We start from the raw sequence: 21,261 nt of genomic DNA, 5'->3' as shown, positions 1-21,261 counted from the left end.
CAAGTGAACTTGCTATTGAAAGTAGTTAGATTATTTAAGAAATTGTGTGATCAATACGATGTGGGGTGGGGGGAGGAACGGAAGACAACTGTAGACACCAGAGATAATGTGAGAAGAGGGTAGGAAAGGACAGAGGGTCAGAAATAGGGGGTAAAAAAAATTCTAGAAACTAGAAATGGAAAATTTTTGATAATAATATGCATGATTAAGCCACTATGCACTATATTCTGGATGGGAAAATCACATTTTGTATGCTGTGACGATGCTTAAGGAAAGAATGTAAATTAAGTTAAAAAAAGTTTCAGAAAAAAAAATAAAAACCTAAAACTATTTTTCTTGAAATTAAAAAACAAACAAACAAACAAACAAAAACATTAAAAATACCTATTCAATGCCTGCAGTACGATATATAGCCCCAGCTAGGTGCTACTTTATAGGATGTTCATTCTACTAACTGAGGCTTATGCCTAAAGTTGGACTTGTGTTCATGGAAATGTATATATCAGCTGTGCTTGCTATGAAAATATTCAGATTAATTAAGATCTTTAGTGACTCAATAAAATGTGGGGGGAAAAAAGTATAGAAAGCAAACATAGATACCAGAGACAGTGTGGGAGGAGAGTGAGAGATGGCAGAGGTTAAGAGATAGGGAGTCAAGGATGGGGAAAAAAAAAATACAGAAAAGAAGAAATAGAAAATTATTTGTTGACGATAACATGTATGTTGCTGTGCTGGATTGAGCCAATATACACTGTACTCTGGATGGAAAAATCTCACTTTGTATGCTGTAATGATGTACAGTGAATGAATGTAAATAAATACATTTAATAAAAAAAATGAAGCATTCAACACATCTCCTGTGTCTGTACCATGTTAATGCTTCTATCATTGCTTTAATTACATATCTGTGTTTGCTCTAAGACCATAATGTTTAACACAGTACTTGGCATACAGCTGGCACTTGGTGAACATTTACTGAAGCAAATGAGTGAACTTGTACTTGCTTAAAAAATTATTACCTAATTTAAGGGAATAACAATTTTCTAAAGGCTCAAAACATTATAACAATGTCAATACAATAAGCTATTGTTTATGAACATTTTATATTGCCAGGTATTTATTCTAGTGCTTAACATGTATTATTTCATATATTAACATATATTATTTTATTTATGTCTCATAACCATTTTAGAAATTATTATTCTCATTTTTATCATGTGGCAACATAGGTTGAGACAGATGAACTTCTCAATGTCAACACAGTAGGAAGCAGTGATGGAATTCAAAACCTAGTTTGGCCTTAGAAAATAAACATATACAATATGATAGAATGCTGAGGATTTGCCAGAAGCTTAGAAGAAAATGAACTTACTTCAAATAAAAGTCTATAATAACATCATTTAAAAATTCTCCTTCATTTAGACAGTGCAGGTCCTCATTAGTAACAGAAATACCTCCTTTAGATGGAGGTGGTGGATATACTATCAATCTGTAACAAAACAGGAAACAATAAATCACACATATATAGAGATACATATATCTATATATAACAGAAATATAATTTAAATAAGAAATTTAACAGCACTGAAAGTGAAAAGAAATTTTCTCACTTTTCTACAGGGCCAATGAAGATGGTGTGGTTCTCTCCAGCTTCTTCCTCATCATCAAAAAACTGGAATTCCTGTTTGTTTCTAAGCTGTATTTTAGACTCAAAGGATACCTGGTAAGAAAAATTATTAATTCATAAAATCAACTGGGGAAATTTTCAATAAAAAGAGCAAGTACAAGGCAAGAATGTTTTTCAATTAACAAAGATTAAAACTATGAATCTAAAAAGTATGCATATTTAGTAATTAAAAACAAGAAACAGGTGTAACTAGGGGCCACTTTCTTTTTATGTATTTCTTCTAGACTGTGATACTCTCACAACGCAACTCCCACAATGAATAATGGTTTTCCAGTATCTTATTTCTCTTAGATCTCTAGCACATTACATTATGTTAGTAAGATTCAAAGAATCTTTAAAAAAAAAAATCAGTGTTTTTTTTCCTTCTAGTGGTGTAGGCCTACCTAAGTTCAATGGCTAGGAAATCCATGAGATGTGGGGGCAGAGGCTCAAGGAACACAGTTCAATGAGCTTCAGCCCTCCACAGAGCTAAATCAAACAGGGAAATCCTTAGAAGGAAGAGTCTTCCATTAAAATCTGAGTTGAGCCCAGCTCCCTTATGGCTTTTGCTGCTCTGTTCTTCCTCTGGCATTATCTTCTGTAGCCAATTCTGCAAAAGAAGAAGATTCCCTTTCCTTCTGCTCTATCCCCGCAACCCACTATCTATATAAATAGCTCTTCTCTGGTAACGCTTTGCTCAATTATCACCAAGTTTATGCCTTTAATATCCATATTTCCAAATTTGTAGCCTGGGTGAGAGATTTGTTTCTAATAAATTAAGTTGGCAAAATTAAGTTCCTGTGGTGGGAGACAAACTTACAGAGTTTTGTATTACCTAATATTTTACTGTGTGTTATAGTAGCACTATGACCTTTGGTTCAGATGAATTCAGAGTTACTTAACTATATGAGCAGTTATTCTAGAAGTAGATACATATTTTAACAATCAAGGTCAAACAGTATGTATTCTTTGCTTTCTAAGTTTTCGACCATGTATACCTGGTACATAAACCAATACACTACAATAGAGAACAAAATTCCTTCAAACATAAAATATAGGGTAATAGTAGATTTGAATGTATCAGTTTACGTATGTATAGATGTGGATGCACACACACACATACACAGCATAAATATAAAAGGATGAAAGAAGATGAAAAGTGGGAACCAGCAGTTAGCATAATGGCTATGTCGCTGGACTCCCACGTTGTTGACTGTGGTTTGCGTCCCGGACCCGGTGGCTTAAAACTTAAGCCGGGCGCGTGTGCGTGCGTGCCCAAGATCCCGAGAGGAGAATGGAGGAGAAGGGATTCTGGCGTGACCAGCCCCCCTGGGGGGTGATTTCTCGCTTTCTGTCTCTATGTCTCTCTCTGTCTGGCGAGTGCACGCACCCTATCGCGAAAACCTCTCCAAAAAAAAAAAAAAAAAAAGTAAAGGTAAGAATATAGTGATAAGAGGAACTAAAGTGCTTCTGAGACTATCAAATACTATTCATATCACAAGTCACTGACCCACCATTAATGTTTTAATACAATGTAGTTTCTAAATTGCATATAAAAGCAAATAAATCTGAAATGGAATAAAAAAGATCTAACACCAAAATGAGAGGTATTATAAGAATACTTCCCCTTAAAACTACCCATTATTTTAAATTATTCTTAAAAAGTTGAAAATGTAATTACAGTTTTAATTTTGTTTTCTTTTTGCACACAACTGCCTTTGATGCTCTCTTCATAGGTTCTTGTACAGGCAACAAGTCTGCTATTAGCTTCTTCGAAGGGAATTTTCATAAAAAATTTGGAAACATTATTCTTTATACCAATTTCAGTAATGATACTTTCAAATACCATATTTGCCTGAGGATCAAGGCCATTTTGAAAAATTAAAATTATATACTGTTCTTCCAAATCTGAAAAGAAATAAATACACTGTAAATCTCAAAGAACAAAATAAGAAATAGGTAAATTTTTCAAAAGTAACAACTATTTCTAAACAGATCATTAGAATCCTGGTATAAATGTCCAAAACAATCTTTGGCATTCATTAGACACTGGAATAAAGTACCTGACAATGTTACCTAAATTATTAAGAAAAAGGAAGAACACATTGCTCTAGCAACAGCTCAAGAACAAATCAATTAATGAATGTAAATAATTTACTTCATCTAATAGGATCCAAATCTATTTATAGTCTTGGCACAAATAAAAAAATGTTAACAACGAAGTGGTAGCTTCAGCAATTTTAACAGAAAACTCAACATTAAATTGAAGCAGCAATTACTGCTGAAATGTATTTATTTTAGAGGTAGTCAGGCAATGAGATGAAGGGAAATAAACTAGAGAATGATATCTATTTATTGTAAAAGAGCTAGAAAATTTCTCATTCAGACCAAGTTTCAAGGACTTCAGATTTATACGACTGATTTATACTTAGTATTCCTATCTGTTAAAAATATTAATTTTACTCAGATTACAATGTTAAAGAATGTAGGTCTTTTGAATATTAACCATTTCAAAAATTTTCCGAACAAGGGACCAGCACTTAGCGTAATGGCTATGTCGCTGGACTCCCATGTATTCGACCGCAGTTCGCGTCCTGGACCCGGTGGCTTAAACTCAAACCAGGCACGTGTGCCCAAGATCCCAAGAGAAGAATGGAGGAGAAGGGATTGCGGCATGGTCATCCCCCCTGGGTGGTGATTTCTCGCTTTCTGTCTCTCTGTCTCTGTCTTTCTGGAGAGCGCACACGCCCTATAGCTAAAAACCTCTCCAAAAAAAAAAAAAAAATCCAATCAAGAAAACCTACAGTTTATCTTCCAACCTTCTACTTTCTGTGGGCTCTTTCCACATCTAAAAAATTAAGAAACAAATGGTATCTTAAAAAAGTGTATGGAAAATGCATATTTTAGGAAAACAACTATGTCTAGATTTCAAACTTTGCACCAAAATTAACTTGTACTTAAATTCAATTTTTCTACATACTTTTTGAAGTCTCTTTGTATTTACAAGATAGCTAAAGGATTATGGATAATATACATCTAAGGCATCTGTCAAAGTACATGCACATTCTGCAATACAACAGGTTAGTGTTATAATCTATTCTACATAACTTACTTGTTAACTTATTTATCCCTTTACAGTTATTCCAATCTTCATCCTCCTTATTCATCTGTAGTTCTATACTTAGCTTTTGATAAACTGTTGGTATTGTCTGAAGAAACACTACTGGTAATTTTCGGACATTACACCATTCGCATTTAGTTAGATCAGAGGTATTTAAAATAATCTCCTCAGGATCACTTTCTGGTTCTGGAGGAAAACAGAATAAAAAAGAGAAATCAATTCTTAAGAGGGCAAAATTATGAATGTAGTAAACTGTGAGGAATAAAAGTTTAAAGTCAGGCACATATTTATTATAGTCTATTAATATAAATAACAATTACCATGGAAAAATAGAGAAAAATCTTTATAATTATCTTTCTGTTTTCTTTTTTTTTCCTGGTTGTTGCCATAGGGCTTACAAGAGAAAGATAGACAGAAAGATAGAGAGAGAGAAAAAATAAGAAAGTACCCCCAAGAAGGATGGCCATGCCACAATCCCTTCTCCTTCATTTTCTTCTTGTGACGTTTGAGCACGCACATACACATGCCCAGCATGTTTTTCAAGTTGCTGGGTCTGGAACTCAAATCATGGTTGGCTATATGAGAATCCAGCATCCTAACTACTATGTCACCTGCTAACTGTCCCCACATCTTTATAACTATCTTAAAGTAGTTACTACATTTTCTTCAAATCAAACAGGGGGCTCTAAGAAGTTAGGCTTTGTGATGTTACAGAATGTAATTATAACATGATATATGATATGCCTTTTATTAAGATATATGTAATGATAAATCCCCTTAAGGAATTCTATGACTATCATTAAATCTTTTATTCCTATAAAGTACTTTAGTATAAATAATGTTACAGTGAGTAAAAAACATAAAATAGCTTACCGTCTAGATGTATCTTGATAAAATCTAAAGAAAACTAAGAAAATAAGATAAATTAGTAATGATCATAGACCTCAGAAGATTTTGCTACAAATATTCATAATGACATGCTATTTGCATCTTAAGTCTACAGAGGGCTGAAAAACAAGAGCCATCTACCATGTAATTTTATATAATGTGAAATACCTATACCCTGCAAGAAATCTCTCTCAGAAAGGTAGTTTTACCTTTTTTTCCTTAAAAAAAAAAAATATATATATATATATATATATATTTAACTTATATTAATTTATTTTATTTTACAGAGAGAGAGAAAGAGAAAGAAAGTGAGAGAGCAAGTTGCCAGGTCTGAGACTTGAATCACGGTCGGTTATATGGGAGTCTGGCACCATCAACCATCTTGCAACCTGCTAGTCCAGTTTTACCTTTTTAATTCAAGTAGTCAATCACCTCTTGTATTATTACTTAAAACCTCACATGGGAGTTGATGTAATATTTCAATGAATACCTGAGCACTTGTAGAAACACTAACTGCTAACATCTTCCATACATATATTCACTTTGCTTCTACTAAACCATTACAAAGCAGACAGCAGACTTAACATTTGTTCCACCAAGTCCTTCAGTGTGTATCTCCTAAGAACCAGAACATTTACCTATATAACCAAAACATCATTAGCACATCTAATAAATCAAGATTCACTTTAATTAACATGGGTTCATACTCAAATTTCCCTAAATGCTCAAAATTGTCCCTTATTGCTGTTTCAATGCCTCCCAATCAATGATTCAAGGTAATACTACTTATTATTCATCTATTCCAGTCTAGACCAGAAAACTCTCTCTCTCTTCTTTATGACAAAGGCTTTAGGGAGAAAAGCTATATTTTAAAAAGTACCCAACTTCCTGAACCTGTATTGCTTCATTTTAAAATTCAGGAATATATATTCTAGTAAAAAAACAGCAGAATGTGCTAAGTAGGTGAGGTGCTAATATCTCCTACTACATTACATATAAGTGCCTTGAAGGCGCTTCCAAAACCATTGGCAGGGGAATGGCTAGTAACAAAACACACTGTCAGCCGGAAGCCATATAGAAGACAGAGGTTCAGCTCTCAGATCAATCTGTACACAGAGACCACACAAGCATGGATCATATTGCTGGAAGGCGAAAAAAGGTTAGGGGGAGAAGGACTGTGGGACTGTGGCATGAGACTCTTGAGGGTGCACAATGCACTTTCTCATGAAAGTAACAAAGACAGGAGATATACCATATGCCAGGTTCTTCCATTATGAATACAAGCTTAATCACTTACATAAGGTGGTTAACTATTAGGTCTTTCCATTTTAAAGATTTATTTTTCCCTTGGCAATTAGATAATCTGTGGAGAGATAACTTGAAAGTCTGTGAATATCCAATTTGTGAATAATCTTTTTACTCAATGGTTTTAGCATCTGTTGAAGATCTTTGCCTGAATCAGTTATTATTGGTGGTTATAAAGTGATTTTCTAACTATTCCAATGGGGAGATGACACATTAAGCCTGATATAATCTGAATAAATAATTTCTTGGGTGTGTTTATAGAAGTTAAGAAAATCAACAGAGGAGAAAAGTACTTTGAAATACATTAAATAGAGGCCAGCAGATGGTGTAGTGGTTACATCGCTGGACTTCCACATGGCTGACACAGTTCAAGTCCCCCAGACCCAGTGGCTTGAAATCATGCCAGACCTCTGTGCATTTGTGGCCAGGATCCCAGGAGAAGACAGGACTATGGGATGGCCATCCCCATGAAAGGTGATTTCTCACTTTCCCTCTTACTGTCTGTGTGTGTCTCCCTCCGGCAAGCATACCCACTCTATAGCAAAAAACTCTAAAATAATAATAATGAGGAAAAATTTTAAAAATTCTAAGTAAAAAAAGAAGTAAAAAAGAAATATGTAGATGACTTAAAAATTGGCCACAATGATCACATAAGTAATGACGACAGACAGCATTTGAATAAAACTGATGCATGAGATAAATGAGAGATGTCTAACTATGTCATTTAAAAATTTGTGCATAACTAAGTCGCATGCAACTATTAATATTACAAATAGACACTGGGCTATTTATCTATAGCCCCTCAAATTTTTAAACTAAAATTGATTGAAAATCTTGATTTTATAGCTTCTATTTGGAAAATAAGGGACTATTCTGTATTTTGCCACATAGAAAAATCCTAATAATGTAAGCAATTTTACCTTTTTTTTTTTAAATTGCCAGAGGACACATGTACTTGCCAGAGAGGGACAAGACAGATAGGCAGATAGGCAGGCAGGCAGGCAGGCAGACAGAAAAGCACTCTAAATGGGGCATGGTTGTGCTTCAATCCTTATTCCTCCTCATCAGGATTTTGAACACATACAAATAGGTGCTAGCATATGTGCTCAACACATTCTTTTAAGATGCTGGATTGGGACTCAAACGCTACCTGTCATATGGGATTCAGCTCCCTCAAACACTGAACTATGGTTTAGTACAGCCATTTAACTTTCATTAAATTTTGCTTCAATTAATAATTTTAAAAGTTAGCTTTTCCATACTGTTGTATAAATAACCTAACCTGTAACTTTTGGTGGGGGGGAGGTCCAAATTTCAATGTATTTCTTGATAGCTTTGAGACTAAATATGCAACCCTTAATTAAATGTCTAAATTACCAGCAAGATCTTACTTATCATACCAAACATAAAAACCTATGTGGTATTTTTAGAAATTTTTGAGGTACAAAGTGATAAAAAGTGACATTTTTGTCAACTAACAAGAAATTAGAAAAGATAATCTGTACTTAAAGGCTTATAATAAAACACAAATTTCATAAATCCCTGAAAATCTTGCCTGATGTAACAATGATATCAGGCAATAAAGGGTAGTTTACATGTAATTTCCTCTTAAATCTCCAGGGTCTTTCTGAAACTTTTCAGTTTTTAAATCATAAAAAGAAGGAGTTTTTAATAGAACTGAATAAACTGTTGGTTTTTCACATTATGCTCTGCTAAGAAATTAAGTTTACTTTTTTTTTAAAGGGGGTTGCTGGGGAGAGATTTTTTACGAGAGACAAAAAGTGAGAAATCATCCCCCAGGCGTTGGGGGTGGGGGGGATGGCATGCCACAACCTCTTCTCTATTCTCAGGATTTGGGGCATGCATACACATGCACCTGGTGTGAAGTTTAAGCCACCAGGTCCAGGACTCAAACCATGGTCAACTACATGGGAGTCCGGAGACGTAACCATTATACCATCTGCTGGTCCCAAAATTAAACTTACATTTTAATTACACCTAAATATTAATCTATAATTTTCTTTTGATTATACTGTATCCTAGAGCCATAAACCTTTACCAGGAGTTATTACTTACCATTTAAATAATAATAAAAAAAACTGCCTTTTAACTTTCCTATTACGGTGTAATATGCTCTTCTACTGCTTCAAGAAACTACACTTTGAGGGAACCAGCAGTTAGCACAATGGCTATGTCGCTGGACTCCCACGTAGTCGACCGCGGTTCGCGTCCCGGACCCGGTGGCTTAAAACCCACGCCGGGCGCGTGTGCGTGCGTGCCCAAGAGGAGAATGGAGGAGAAGGGATTGCAGCGTGGCCATCCCCCCTGGGGGGTGATTTCTCGCTTTCTGTCTGTCTCTCTCTGTCTGTCTGGCGAGCGCACGCGCCCTATAGTAAAAAACCTCTCGAAAAAAAAAAGAAACTACACTTTGAAAGAAGACTTGGAAACTAGAGACACCAAGATAAGGCATTACAAAATAAAGGCTTCTACAATAAATATAGTGTTTTAGAAAGAATAATCTACCGGGAACCAGCAGTTAGCGTAATGGCTATGTCGCTGGACTCCCACGTAGTCGACCGCGGTTCACGTCCTGGACCCGGTGACTTAAAACTCACGCCGGGCGCGTGTGCGTGCGTGCCCAAGATCCCGAGAGGAGAATGGAGGAGAAGGGATTGCGGCGTGACCATCCCCCCTGGGGGATGATTTCTCGCTTTCTGTCTCTATGTCTCTCTCTGTCTGTCTGGCGAGCGCACGCGCCCTACAGTGAAAATCTCTCCAAAAAAAAAAAAAAGAAAGAAAGAATAATCTACCAACAGTGTTTAGAACACAAACGGAAGAAGAAAAATGATGATTAAAATGGCTAGTGAAAGAGATTATATTAAAATTTCAAACAAAAGGAACATCTGAATTGCAAGGTTGACAGTAGAATAAGATGGGTATGACAAATAAGAAAAGGACTATAGGGCCAGCTGGTGGTGTGGTGGTTATCATAATTGGTTCCCACATGGCCAACAGTGTGGTTCAAGTCCTGAACACAACAACTTGAGAAAACATGCCAGGCATGTGTGTGTGTATGCCCAAAATCCCAAGAGGAGAATGGAAGAAAAGGGATTGTGGTGTGGCTATCATTCCCAGGAGATGATTTCTCACTTTCCTTCTTTTGCTCTCTTTTGGCAAATGCACATGTCCTATAACAAATGCACATGAACGAAAAAAATATATACAAAGGGACTACAAAAAGTCCATTGTGTGCTGTGGACACTGGACTTATCAAAAAGCACAACGCCAAGTGCTCACTGTATTCCAATAATCTAAAAGTCTCATAATACATTTTTTAGCAAACTGTAAAACTTTTGTCGTTCCCTCACTACAGTTTTTTAAAAAGTTTACTTATATACTGAGAAATACAAAAAAGTATGCCTCAAAGGGGTCTTCATTCTGCAACCCCACCCCCCAAATATATACACACACACAGCCCAGCAGCTAGTTGGGATCACATGTGTTCAGATCAATCTAAGTGAACTTAGCACTTACTCATATGGCTCCAGCATCAACCAATGGTACCCTAGTGTCTGTGCCACCATAGCTGGGATGCACTACAGTTCTTTAATACACTCTTTTCATGCACTGAGTTGGCATGGCAATAAATTCTTACATACTGGAAGATTTTCTAATTCAATAAGAGTCCTAAGAATCTACCTACAGTGGGACCAGCAGTTAGTGTAATGGCTATGTCGCTGGGCTCCCATGTAGTCGACTGCGGTTTGAGTCCCAGACCTGGTGGCTTAAACTCACGCCGGGCGCGTGTGCGTGCGTGCCCAAGATCCCGAGAGGAGAATGGAGGAGAAAGGATTGGCCATCTCCCATTGAGGGGTGATTTCTCGCTTTCTGTCTCTCTGTCTCTCTCTGTCTTTCTGGTGAGCACAAGTGCCCTATAACAAAAACCTCTCCAAAAAAAAACAGAAAAACAAAACAAAAACAAAAACAAAGAATCTACCTATAGTTAGTATACCACTACTCAGAACATTAAAGTATGAAAAATTTTTATTTACTAATTTTTTTTTGAGAGGGTGTTTGGCTATAGGGCACATGCACTCGCCAGAAAGACAGAGAGACACCCCCCAGGGGGGATGGCCACACCGCAATCCCTTCTCCTCCATTCTCCTCTAGGGATCTTGGGCACGTGCGTGTGCATGCCCAGTGTGAGTTTAAGCCACCAGATCCGGGACTTGAACCGCGGTCGGTTACATGGGAGTCCAGCCACATAGCCATTATGCCAACTGCTGGTCCCTTTATTTACTGATTCTTAAAAGTAATTTGAAATTTGGAAATAATTTCTATATTCTAATAAATCAGATATATTTTATAAAGTTTTAAATGATTTTATGCTTACTTCCTCTGAGAAAGACACCCACACACATGTATACACACTCTACCAATAATAGGCACTTTATTTCTTAAGGTGATTAACCTCAAGCCTGTAAGCCTGGATTACAGGCACATGCATGCCTGGTATATATGTATGGGGAAGTCTTGGGATGAGCCCCCCCATATCTCCCATGTGGGTTCAGTTTCACAGAACTTTGTGTTACTGCTGCACCTTGTGTGGCCCTTTTAAATTAAATCTTTCAATTTACCAATTTTTAAGTATTACATATTAGCCTTAACAGCAGAATCTGGAATCTTAAAACTGGTATAATGAAAAGCTTAAGAATGTACTTACGATTACAGGCTCTATTAATAGTCGGAAGATGGTTCCTACTCGTATACTTCGACAGTTTAAAATGACACTGTCAAAAGAACTTTGGCAGCTTAAAGAGATAGGATCAACTAAAGTGTCTTGAGAAATCACTTTACGACGTTTTAAAGGTGTGTTAATGATAGAATTGCCAAACTGAAAAGAAAAAGAAAATTATCACTTAGTGGTTAAAACAATGCTCCAAATTAAGTACACATATGCAAAGAACAATCAATATTAGAAGTGCAATTATCAAAACAAAAACTAATTTTTTCTTTATACTTTAGTAGTTAAAATAGAAATTTTATGATTCTTCTCTCTTATAGTAAATCTCTTCTATTTTCTCTAGCTAAATTTTAGTGTTTGAAATTTAAGCAACAGCCTAGCAGTCAGGAATGGTACTCTGGGAATCAGACAAGCATATATGGGGTCAAATTAGAGCCATAATAACCTTTAATGCTCTGATCTTATAAAAGTAAGCTCCTTAAGTTCTGGTTTCCTTAACTGCAAAATAAGAAAAATAAAAGTACTTACTCAAATGAGCTAATACATACAAGCAGCTTATTAAAGTGCCTCATGCATTATAAAAAGTTGGATAAAAGTTAGCTACTAGTGGACCAGTCACGTGGCATCGTGGTTAAGGCAGCTAGAGGCCATATGGCTGACTATATGGTTTCAGTCCCAGACCCAGTGGCTTGAAAAAATCACAGCAGGCACATGTATGTGCATGCCAGAAGTCCCATGAGGAGAAGGGAGAAGGAGGGACTGTGGTATGGTCGTCCCTTCTGGGAGGAATTATTTCTCTCTCCCCCAACCTCTCTTGTCTTTGGTCTCTCTCCAGTGAGTGCATGCATCCTACAGTTTAGAAAAAAAAAATTACTAGTAATAGTAATAGTACTTGAATTAAATAAACAATTCTGTAGAAAATAAGTAATTTAGAGGGCTGGCAGATGGCGTGGTGGTTGAGATGACTGAACTCTCACATGGCTGACTGTGGTTCACGTCCTGGGCCTGGTGGCTTGCTTTCTTGCTTTCCTTCTCTCTCTGTCTCTTTCTAGTCAACTTAAAAAAAAACAAAAAACAAAACAAAACAAAAAAACAGAATAAAAAATAATGACAATGAATAATTTTTTTTAAAAAAAGGGATAATTTAGGGGAATGGTTATTTTCATTATAAAAGGACACTTTTTATAATGTATACATTCACTTATTATTAAAAGATTTATTTATTTACTTATGGGGGGTGGTGAGAGGTTTTTGCTAAAGGGCGTGTGTGCTCACCAGAAAGACAGAGAAAGAAAGCGAGAAATCACCCGCAAGGAAGGAGGGGATGGCCACACCACAATCCCTTCTCCATCATTCTCTAGAGATCTTAGGCATACACGCACATAAGCCCAGCGTGAGTTTAAGCCACTGGGTCTGGGACTCGAACTGTGGTCGACTACATGGAAGTCCAGAAACATAGCCATTATGCCAACTTCTGGTTCCAGTTTAATTTATTTATTCATTTTTTTTTCTGAGAGTAAACATTATTAAAATTACTTTTCAAGAATATATTTTATATTGTAGTAATATAAGAATCAACTTGAGCCCATCCATAGGCCTTTGAAATAAAGTAATCTTCAATGATGTTCATCAGAAAAAAAATTTTTTTTAAAGTATCTATTTATTTAATTTTATTTATCCATTCACTTATTTTTTAATTTGACCAGAGAGAGACAAAGAGAAAGAGAGAAAGTGAGAAAGCAAACCACCAGGTCTGGGACTTGAATTGAATGGTGGTCAGTCATGTGGGTGTGCCCAGCACCTTCACCACCACACCACCTGCTGGTTCCCTATCAGGAAATCCTTTCACTGGTAGAATTATTTCTCTAGTCTCTAGAATTTTATCACCTGGAAATATTCTGGCCTTCTTTTTAACAATGGCATTTAGTATTATATTCAAATGATAATTGATGTAATAATGAATAATCCAGGCAGGTATAAGCACATGAATACACAAAAATATTATGTTGGCATGCTGTATAGAAAGTGAGATCCTGTTTTGCAAAAAATTACTCTAGATTTCCTCAAAGGTCACAGACTCTGGGGGTGGAAACACCAGCTCCCGAGGGCTCAGCTCTTGGTCTATTAGCCATCTCCTTCTAAACTCCCAGAGCTGCTGCAGCCGAAGTGTCTCATCCGGCTTGTACCAGACATGTTGACACTGGTCCCAAGGTAAAAGTCCACGGCACACTCCCAAACCAGATCTCATCACTTATGGGCTCCCACCATGCAAACTGATCTTGAAAGGATGGTAGTTTATTTATTTATTTACTATTATTATTTTAATTTTCTATAGGGCACAAACACTCACAAGAAAGAGACAAAGTGAGCAAGCAAGCCACCAGATTTGGGACTCGAACTGCAGTTGGCCACATGGGAGTCCAACGCCTTAACCACCATCTATCTGCTGGCCCCAATATTCACATACTGTGAATTCCTTGGTCTGCTAAATTATGACTTCATAGCCACTTTCAAATACAAGCTACTAACAGAAATAATATTTATATAAAGAATTTCAATAAAAAGTAATTACATAAATATCTTTATATCATCAGAAAAACCCAATCTTGTCAGAAAATAGCAAAAGTATCCACTACATAGGGATAGACCCTATTCATATTATTCTTCTAGAGATGTTTCTATGATCTATATCACAGGACAAAATATTTTTATGTGTGCATATTTTTAAAAATTATTTATTTTATTCTTCTTCTTCAATTTGACCAGAGAGAGACAGAGGAAGAGAGAAACAGAGAAAGAGAGAGAGAAAGCAAGTCACTAGGTCAAGGACCCTAACTGCAGTGAAGTCATGAATCCAGCACCTTAATTACCAGGCCACCTGCTGACCACATGTCTACATATTATAAAATTTGCCAGTGAGAACATCTATCTACCATGAGGGAAAGGGAGAAAGCATCCCTCATGACGTGGTGTAGTCATGGCACAATTCTGTCACCTTCCATTTCTCTATCCTGTCAGGATATTGGGTATGTAAGCAAAAGTGCCCAGAGTGTTTCGGAAGCCACCAGGTCAGGATTTGACATGGTCAGCCATGTGGAATCTGACTTCTGTAACACTATGCTACTAAGCTGGCTGGAGACAGAAATTTTTGATAGGGTCTTACTATAATCCTCTTGCCCCAGCCTCCTAAATAGCTATTTTATAAGTACATGCGACTGTGCCAGACTTGGGAACCAACCAAACATGGGCATCCCACACAGTTTGCAGCTTCCCAAGTGGTGGCGCTACTTATGTTATCATTATAGCCCACAGTAGAGGGATACAGTCTATCGTATGTTCCAAACCCTCCTATGATGGTTCAGTGTACCAGTTTGAAAACAGCTTACTTAAAAACTCCAACATATGGAAATCCATTATTTACTTAAGTGAACTCCTTTATACTAGATATCTGAGTACTTTCTGATCATTCCCAATGACATATGACAGACATCTTCAAGGGATATTTTTACAGATAAATCCTGGTACACATCTAGAATTATTGCCCAACTGCCATCCAGAAAAGTTAAACCTATTTCCATGACCCACATTTCATTTCCCCAAACACTGACCAAGAAAAAATGCAGACTTTTTTTGCAATCCAAATATTTAGCTAAAGGTATTTTAATTTCATTTTCAGCACTTTTTTTTTTTTTAAAGAAGTTTATGCTATAAGCGTGTGCGCACACCAGAAAGACAGAGAGCGACAGAGAGACAGAAAGCAAGAAATCACCCCCCAGGGGTGATGGCCACGCCGCAATCCCTTCTCCTCCATTCTCCTCTCGGGATCTTGGGCATGCACGCACACGCGCCCAGCGTGAGTTTTAAGCCACCAGGTCTGGGACTTGAACCACAAATGACTACATGGGAATCCAGCGATGTAGCCATTATGCCATCTGCTGGTCCTCATCATTTTCAGCACTCTGATTACTACCTTTTCAGAACTCTATTTCCTTTACTAATTTCTCTATGGTTTTAATTTATTTCTTGATTTTTTCGAAGAAATTTTTGTTATAGGGTACTTGTACTCACTGGACAAAGAAAGAAAGACACAGAGATAGAATCTAGCAAGAAATCACCCCTCTGAGTGGATGGACATACTACAATCTCTTCTCCTCCATTTCCCTCTCAGGATTTGGGCATGCACGTACACATGTCTGGTGTATTTTAAGCTGCAGGGTCTGTGACTCCAACCCCAGTTGGCTATGTGGGAGTCTAGTGATTTAACCTGCTATGCCATCTGCTGATTCTTATCGCTTGACTTTTAAGACATTAAAAATACAAAAATGGGGACCAGCAGTTAGCATAATGGCTATGTTGCTGAACTCCTATATAGCGAACTGCGATTCAAGTCCCGGACCAGGTGGCTTAAACTCACGTCAGGCGCGTATGCGTGCCCAAGATCCCAAGAGGAGAATGGAGGAGAAGGAACTGCAGCGTGGCCATCACCCCTGGGGAGTGATTTCTTGCTTTCTATCTCTCTGTCTCTCTGGAGAGTGTATACACCCTATAGCAAAAACCTCTCTAAAAAACAAAAACAAAAACCCAAAAAACAAAAACAAAAACAAAAATGAAGAGCTGGCAGGTGGTGTGGTTGTTAAGATGCTGGACTCCCAACATACCCAACCATAATTTGAGTCCCAGATCTAGTGGCTTGCTTTCTCACTTTCTCTCTCTCTCTGGTCAAACTAAAAAGTAACAATAATGAATAAAACAATTCATTTGAAAAAATACAAAAATAATCAACTTTGTCACACAGTTTATTTTCCCTCATGTGCATTTACCTATGAAATACTGTTTACTTCCTTCCGGCCCAACACCCGGTAAAAGTCAGAATCCATGTGCATCTCAGGTAGGTCTAGCTCTGCCCCTTTAACTGGAAAGCTTCTGCCCTTAACCTCTCCTTCCAGCCTGACACCCAGTGAAAAGCCAGAATCCATGTGCATCTGAAGTAGGCCTAGTCCTGCACCTTTAACCAGAAGCCTCTGCCCTAAACGTCTCCTTCAGGCCCAACACCCAGTGAAAAACCAGTGCAGGTTCCTTTGTTAGCATCAGGGAAATGGAACTGCAGAAATATTGCAGGTCATCTCCTTCTGCACGCCTCTAACACTCAGAATTAACTTCAAGAAGGCAGGAAGTTAACATAATCCATCTCAGGTCCAGAAACCACTGCAAAGGCACAAGAAATATGGAAAATCAAGAAAATGCCTCTTCCCCATGGGAAAAGAACAGTCTTTTATCATCCACAGAAAGTACAATGGAACTCATGGAAACGTTGGATAAAGAATTTAGGATATCGGGAACCAGCTGTTAGCATAATGGCTATGTTGCTGGACTCCCACGTGGTCGACCGTGGTTCACATCCCAGATCCGGTGGCTTAAAACTCACGCCGGGTGCATGTGCGTGCGTGCCCAAGATCCCGAGGGGAGAAAGGATTGTGGCGTGACCATCCCCCTGGGAGGTGATTTCTCGCTTTCTGTCTCTATGTCTCTCTCTGTCTGTCTGGCGAGTGCATCTAAAGCAAAAAACCCCCTCCAAAAAAAAAAAAAAAAAAAGAAAGAAAGAAAGAAAGAAAAGAAAAGAATTTAGGATATTGGGAACCAGCAGTTAGTGTAATGGCTATGTCACTGGACTCCCACGTAGTCGACCATGGTTTGCGTCCCGGACCCGGTGGCTTGAAACTCACGCCAGGCGCATGTGCGTGCGTGCCCATGATCCTGAGAAGAGAATGGAGGAGAAGGGATTACGGCATGACCGTCCCCCCCTGCGGGGTGATTTCTCACTTTCTGTCTCTAACGTCTCTCTCTCTCTGTCTGGCAAGTGCATGTGCCCCATAACGAAAATCTCTCAAAAAAAAAAAAAAAAAGAGAAAAAATTTAGGATATTCATAGTGACAAAGCTAACAGAGATGCAAGAGAAGAGAGACAACGAATTCTAGAACATGCAGGAGGAAAGAAATGACGAGGTCTAGGTGGTGAGGAAGTTCATCCACAATCTGAAGGAGGAAATACACACCATAAAAAAGAATCAAATAGAATTGTTAGACATGAATGCTGTAATATAGGAAATCAAAACCTTCTTTGAAAGTATTAAAAGCAGATTAGATCATGCAGAAGATTGAATCTCAGATGTGGAAGACAGAACGAAACTCTGACCTAGAAAAATTTCACCAAAAATACTAAGAAAATAACCCCCCAAAATTAGAGTAATATACGAGTAATACTAGAAAACATTAGATGCCCAAACATTCCAGATAATCAGATCCTTGAAAGTGAAGAAGCTAATAAGGGCATTGATAATCTATTCTATGTAATTCTGGAAGAAAACTTTCCAAACTTAGATGGGCGTTCAAATATCCAGACCCAAGAAATACAAAGGACTCCATATAGAATCAACCCAAGAAGATCTTCTCCCATGCACATCATAGCCAGTTTGACCAAACTACAGACAAAGACAAGATACTAAGATTGCCAAGAGAGAAAAGTCAAGTTACTTTCAAAGGCTATGCCAATCAGGCTAACGTCAGACCTCTCATCAGAAACAATGCAAGCAAGGAAAGAATGTGAAAATATGTTCAAAGTGTTAAGTAAAAATCAGTTTCGACCAAAAACACTCTATCTGGCAATATTATCCTTCATATGGGAAGAAAAGATAAAAACATTCTCAGATGAAGAAAACCTGAAAGAATTTACCAACACCAGACCAGCTCTTAGAGAAGTTCTGAAGGGAGTACCATATCAGGAAAACTAAAGACAGATGGACAAATAAGAGAACAAAAAATGACCAAGAAAAAGGCCAACTTAATGGTAGGGACAAGTTCTGAAATATCAATAATAATGTTGAATGTTAACAGAAAGGTTAGACCACAGTGACACTGCAAATTCAACAAAAGAGATTACATGAGACTGAACTGGTGAGACAGAATTCGTTGACTTTCTTCTAAAACATTACTGATTTTCTTCGATGCTTTGTCTTCTAGATTTAAGGATTTTTGTTTTCTTTTGAGTTGCTGATAGGTTCAGAAAAGAATTTTTTAATTGAAACATAAACTTTTCTCCCATCCTGACCCCTTTGCAATTGGAAAATATTTGTGAGCATTCCTATTTTGTGGCAGAGTGGTTATTTGCATAAATTCTGTAATACAATAGTATCTATTGCCTTGCATCAGAAATTGAATTCTTCTGGGGCTTTGTGCAAATAACAGACCAAACTGAGTTAACCTGATTGTTTTTCTTGCAAATTAGTTAATTCATACCTCTCTTTAGTAAAGGGGAATGGAGAGAAAAAAAAAATGTTTCAGAAGAAAATTACAGCACACTTATCACTAGATTCTAGCCTTTCCATACTTTTTAGTTTAAGATCTTTTGTGAATCAATAAAATGTGGGGGAAAAAAAATGTTTAGTATGGAAGGGAGGGAGGGGAAAGGGGGAGGGAAATACTGGTTAAAGTATGCCTAACTGACAAAAAATGAGAAGCTATTTGCTGATAATGTATATAGTAAGATCTTTGTCTTGACTGACTTGCATGGTATTTGTGTTGGAAAAAGAAATGTATACTGTAAAGACGTGATTAAATGCAAATAAATTTTAAAAATAAATATACAATAAAAAATACTGTTTATGATGTTCTGGTACACTGTTCTGTACTTTTTTATTTACTTAAATATATTGACCTCTTCATTTACTAATCTTGCTTATACCATCATGCTTAAAAATGCATTCCCTAAGATTATATAAAAATATTAATCCAGGGACCAGCAGATGGCGTAATGGTTATATAACTTGACTCCCACTTAACTGCAGTTTGAGTTCCAGACCCAGTGACTTACAACTCATGCTGGGCGTGTGTGCATGTGCACCCAAAATCCCCAGGGGAGAAAGGATTGCAGCATGGCTATCCCCCCCTCAGGGATTAGGGATTATTTTTCACCTTCTGTCTCTCTCTTTGGTGAGTGTATGTATCCTATAGCAAAAATCTCTCAAAAGAAAAAAGGAAAAAAAAAAAATTCATATTGTTTCTATTATCCTATGGTTGCTTTTTGCTGTTTTTCATTTCTTACAGTTCCCATCTTATCAACTATGTATGCTTCTGTATTTTCATTTGTATTCCTATAAAATCTGATACAGATGCACACTCATAACATTTTTTTCTTGTAAGTTTCTGCTTTATTCGTTTAGAATCATTTTAACTTTATTTATTATTATTTTTTAAATCTGACCAGAAAGAGACACAGACAGAGAGAGGGAGAGCGAGAAAGCAAGACGCCAGCTCCAGGACTCAAACAGCAGTCAGCCACGGGAGAGTCCAGTGCCTTTAACCACCATGCCACCTGCTGATCCCCATTAATATTTTTTTTAATGTATGAGTTTGTTATAAACAAACATATTTACAAAAATAATGATACATATTTCTGTATCTCAGCATTTACAGTCAGCATTTCTATCTTGTAGTAATTTTAACTCACTGGGGTCGGCAGATGGTGTAGTGGTCATGTTGCTGGACTCCCGCATGGCCTTCCACAGTACAAGTCGCAGAGCTGGTGGCTTGAAAATCACACTGGGCATAGTTGAGGGTGTGTCCAAAATCCCAGGAGGAGATTGGAGGAGAAAGGATTGCAGTGTGGTAATCCCTCTGGAGGGTGATTTCTCACTTTCCCTCTCACTGTCTCTCTCTCCCCCTATGGCAAAAATCTCTTTAAAAAAATGAAAATAAAGAGGGAAAAATCTGTAAGATGGAGCCTAAGGAATTATTTGGTCAAATGTTATACATTGAAAGTATTTTAATAGGGCCAGCAGATGGCATGGAGGTTCAGGTGCTGGATCCCACATAGTCAACTGTATGGTTCAAGGACTGTGCATGTGTGCTCAAAACCAAGAGAAGAATGGAGAGGAAACTGTGGTGTGGCCATCCTTGCTGGGAGGTGATTTCTCGCTCTCTCTCTGTCTCTGTCTAGTGAGAGCACATTGTCTACAGCAAAAAATTTAAATAGACGTTTTCACATTTTTTTTCCCAAGAAAGATCATTAATAACTTCCTTTTCCACCAGCTACTTAGGCAAGTACTCCTTTCCTTGGATTCTTACCACCAGTACATACTGTGTATTAATTTTGCAAGTCTGATAAGTATGCCAATTTCTTTTTCTTTATATTCCTCACTAATATACAATTTCATGTGGTAGTTTAATATTTGAATTTTCTTTTGGCCTATTTTTATCCTTTCCTCATTTACATTTTATCATCTAATCTTTTAGAATTCTCAGTCTAGGGGCTAACAGGTGGTGTGGTGGTTAAGGAGCTGGACTTCCACATGGTTGATAACAATTTGAGTCCCAGAACAGTGGCTTGAAACTCACACTGGGTGCATGCATGTGCATGCCCCAAATCCTAAAAGTAGAATGGAGAAGGAACTGCTTGCTGCACAGCTATCCCCCAGGGGGTAATTTCACACATTCCCTTTTTCTCTCCTGTGAGGGAACATGCCCTATAGCCATAATCTCCCCC

The 21,261-nt window shown here is 37.4% G+C and overlaps 1 protein-coding gene across 1 annotated transcript in view; it reads right to left on the bottom strand.

Annotated features, from left to right (window-relative positions):
• SENP6 (SUMO specific peptidase 6) overlaps nucleotides 1–21,261 on the bottom strand; it is a 161,896-nt gene that overhangs the window by 41,191 nt on the left and 99,444 nt on the right. Inside the window, 6 exon segments of the mRNA XM_027768233.1 lie at nucleotides 1,373–1,489; nucleotides 1,611–1,720; nucleotides 3,348–3,574; nucleotides 4,779–4,973; nucleotides 5,661–5,694; nucleotides 11,704–11,874. Of these exon segments, the coding sequence (XP_027624034.1) occupies nucleotides 1,373–1,489; nucleotides 1,611–1,720; nucleotides 3,348–3,574; nucleotides 4,779–4,973; nucleotides 5,661–5,694; nucleotides 11,704–11,874 (854 nt within the window).

Source organism: Tupaia chinensis, unplaced genomic scaffold (genome assembly GCF_000334495.1).
Source record: "Tupaia chinensis unplaced genomic scaffold, TupChi_1.0 Scaffold145685_1, whole genome shotgun sequence".
Classification (NCBI taxonomy): domain Eukaryota; kingdom Metazoa; phylum Chordata; class Mammalia; order Scandentia; family Tupaiidae; genus Tupaia; species Tupaia belangeri.
The sequence above is the reverse complement of the archived record's forward strand: the minus strand, read 5'-3'. Positions and strand labels throughout refer to the sequence as shown.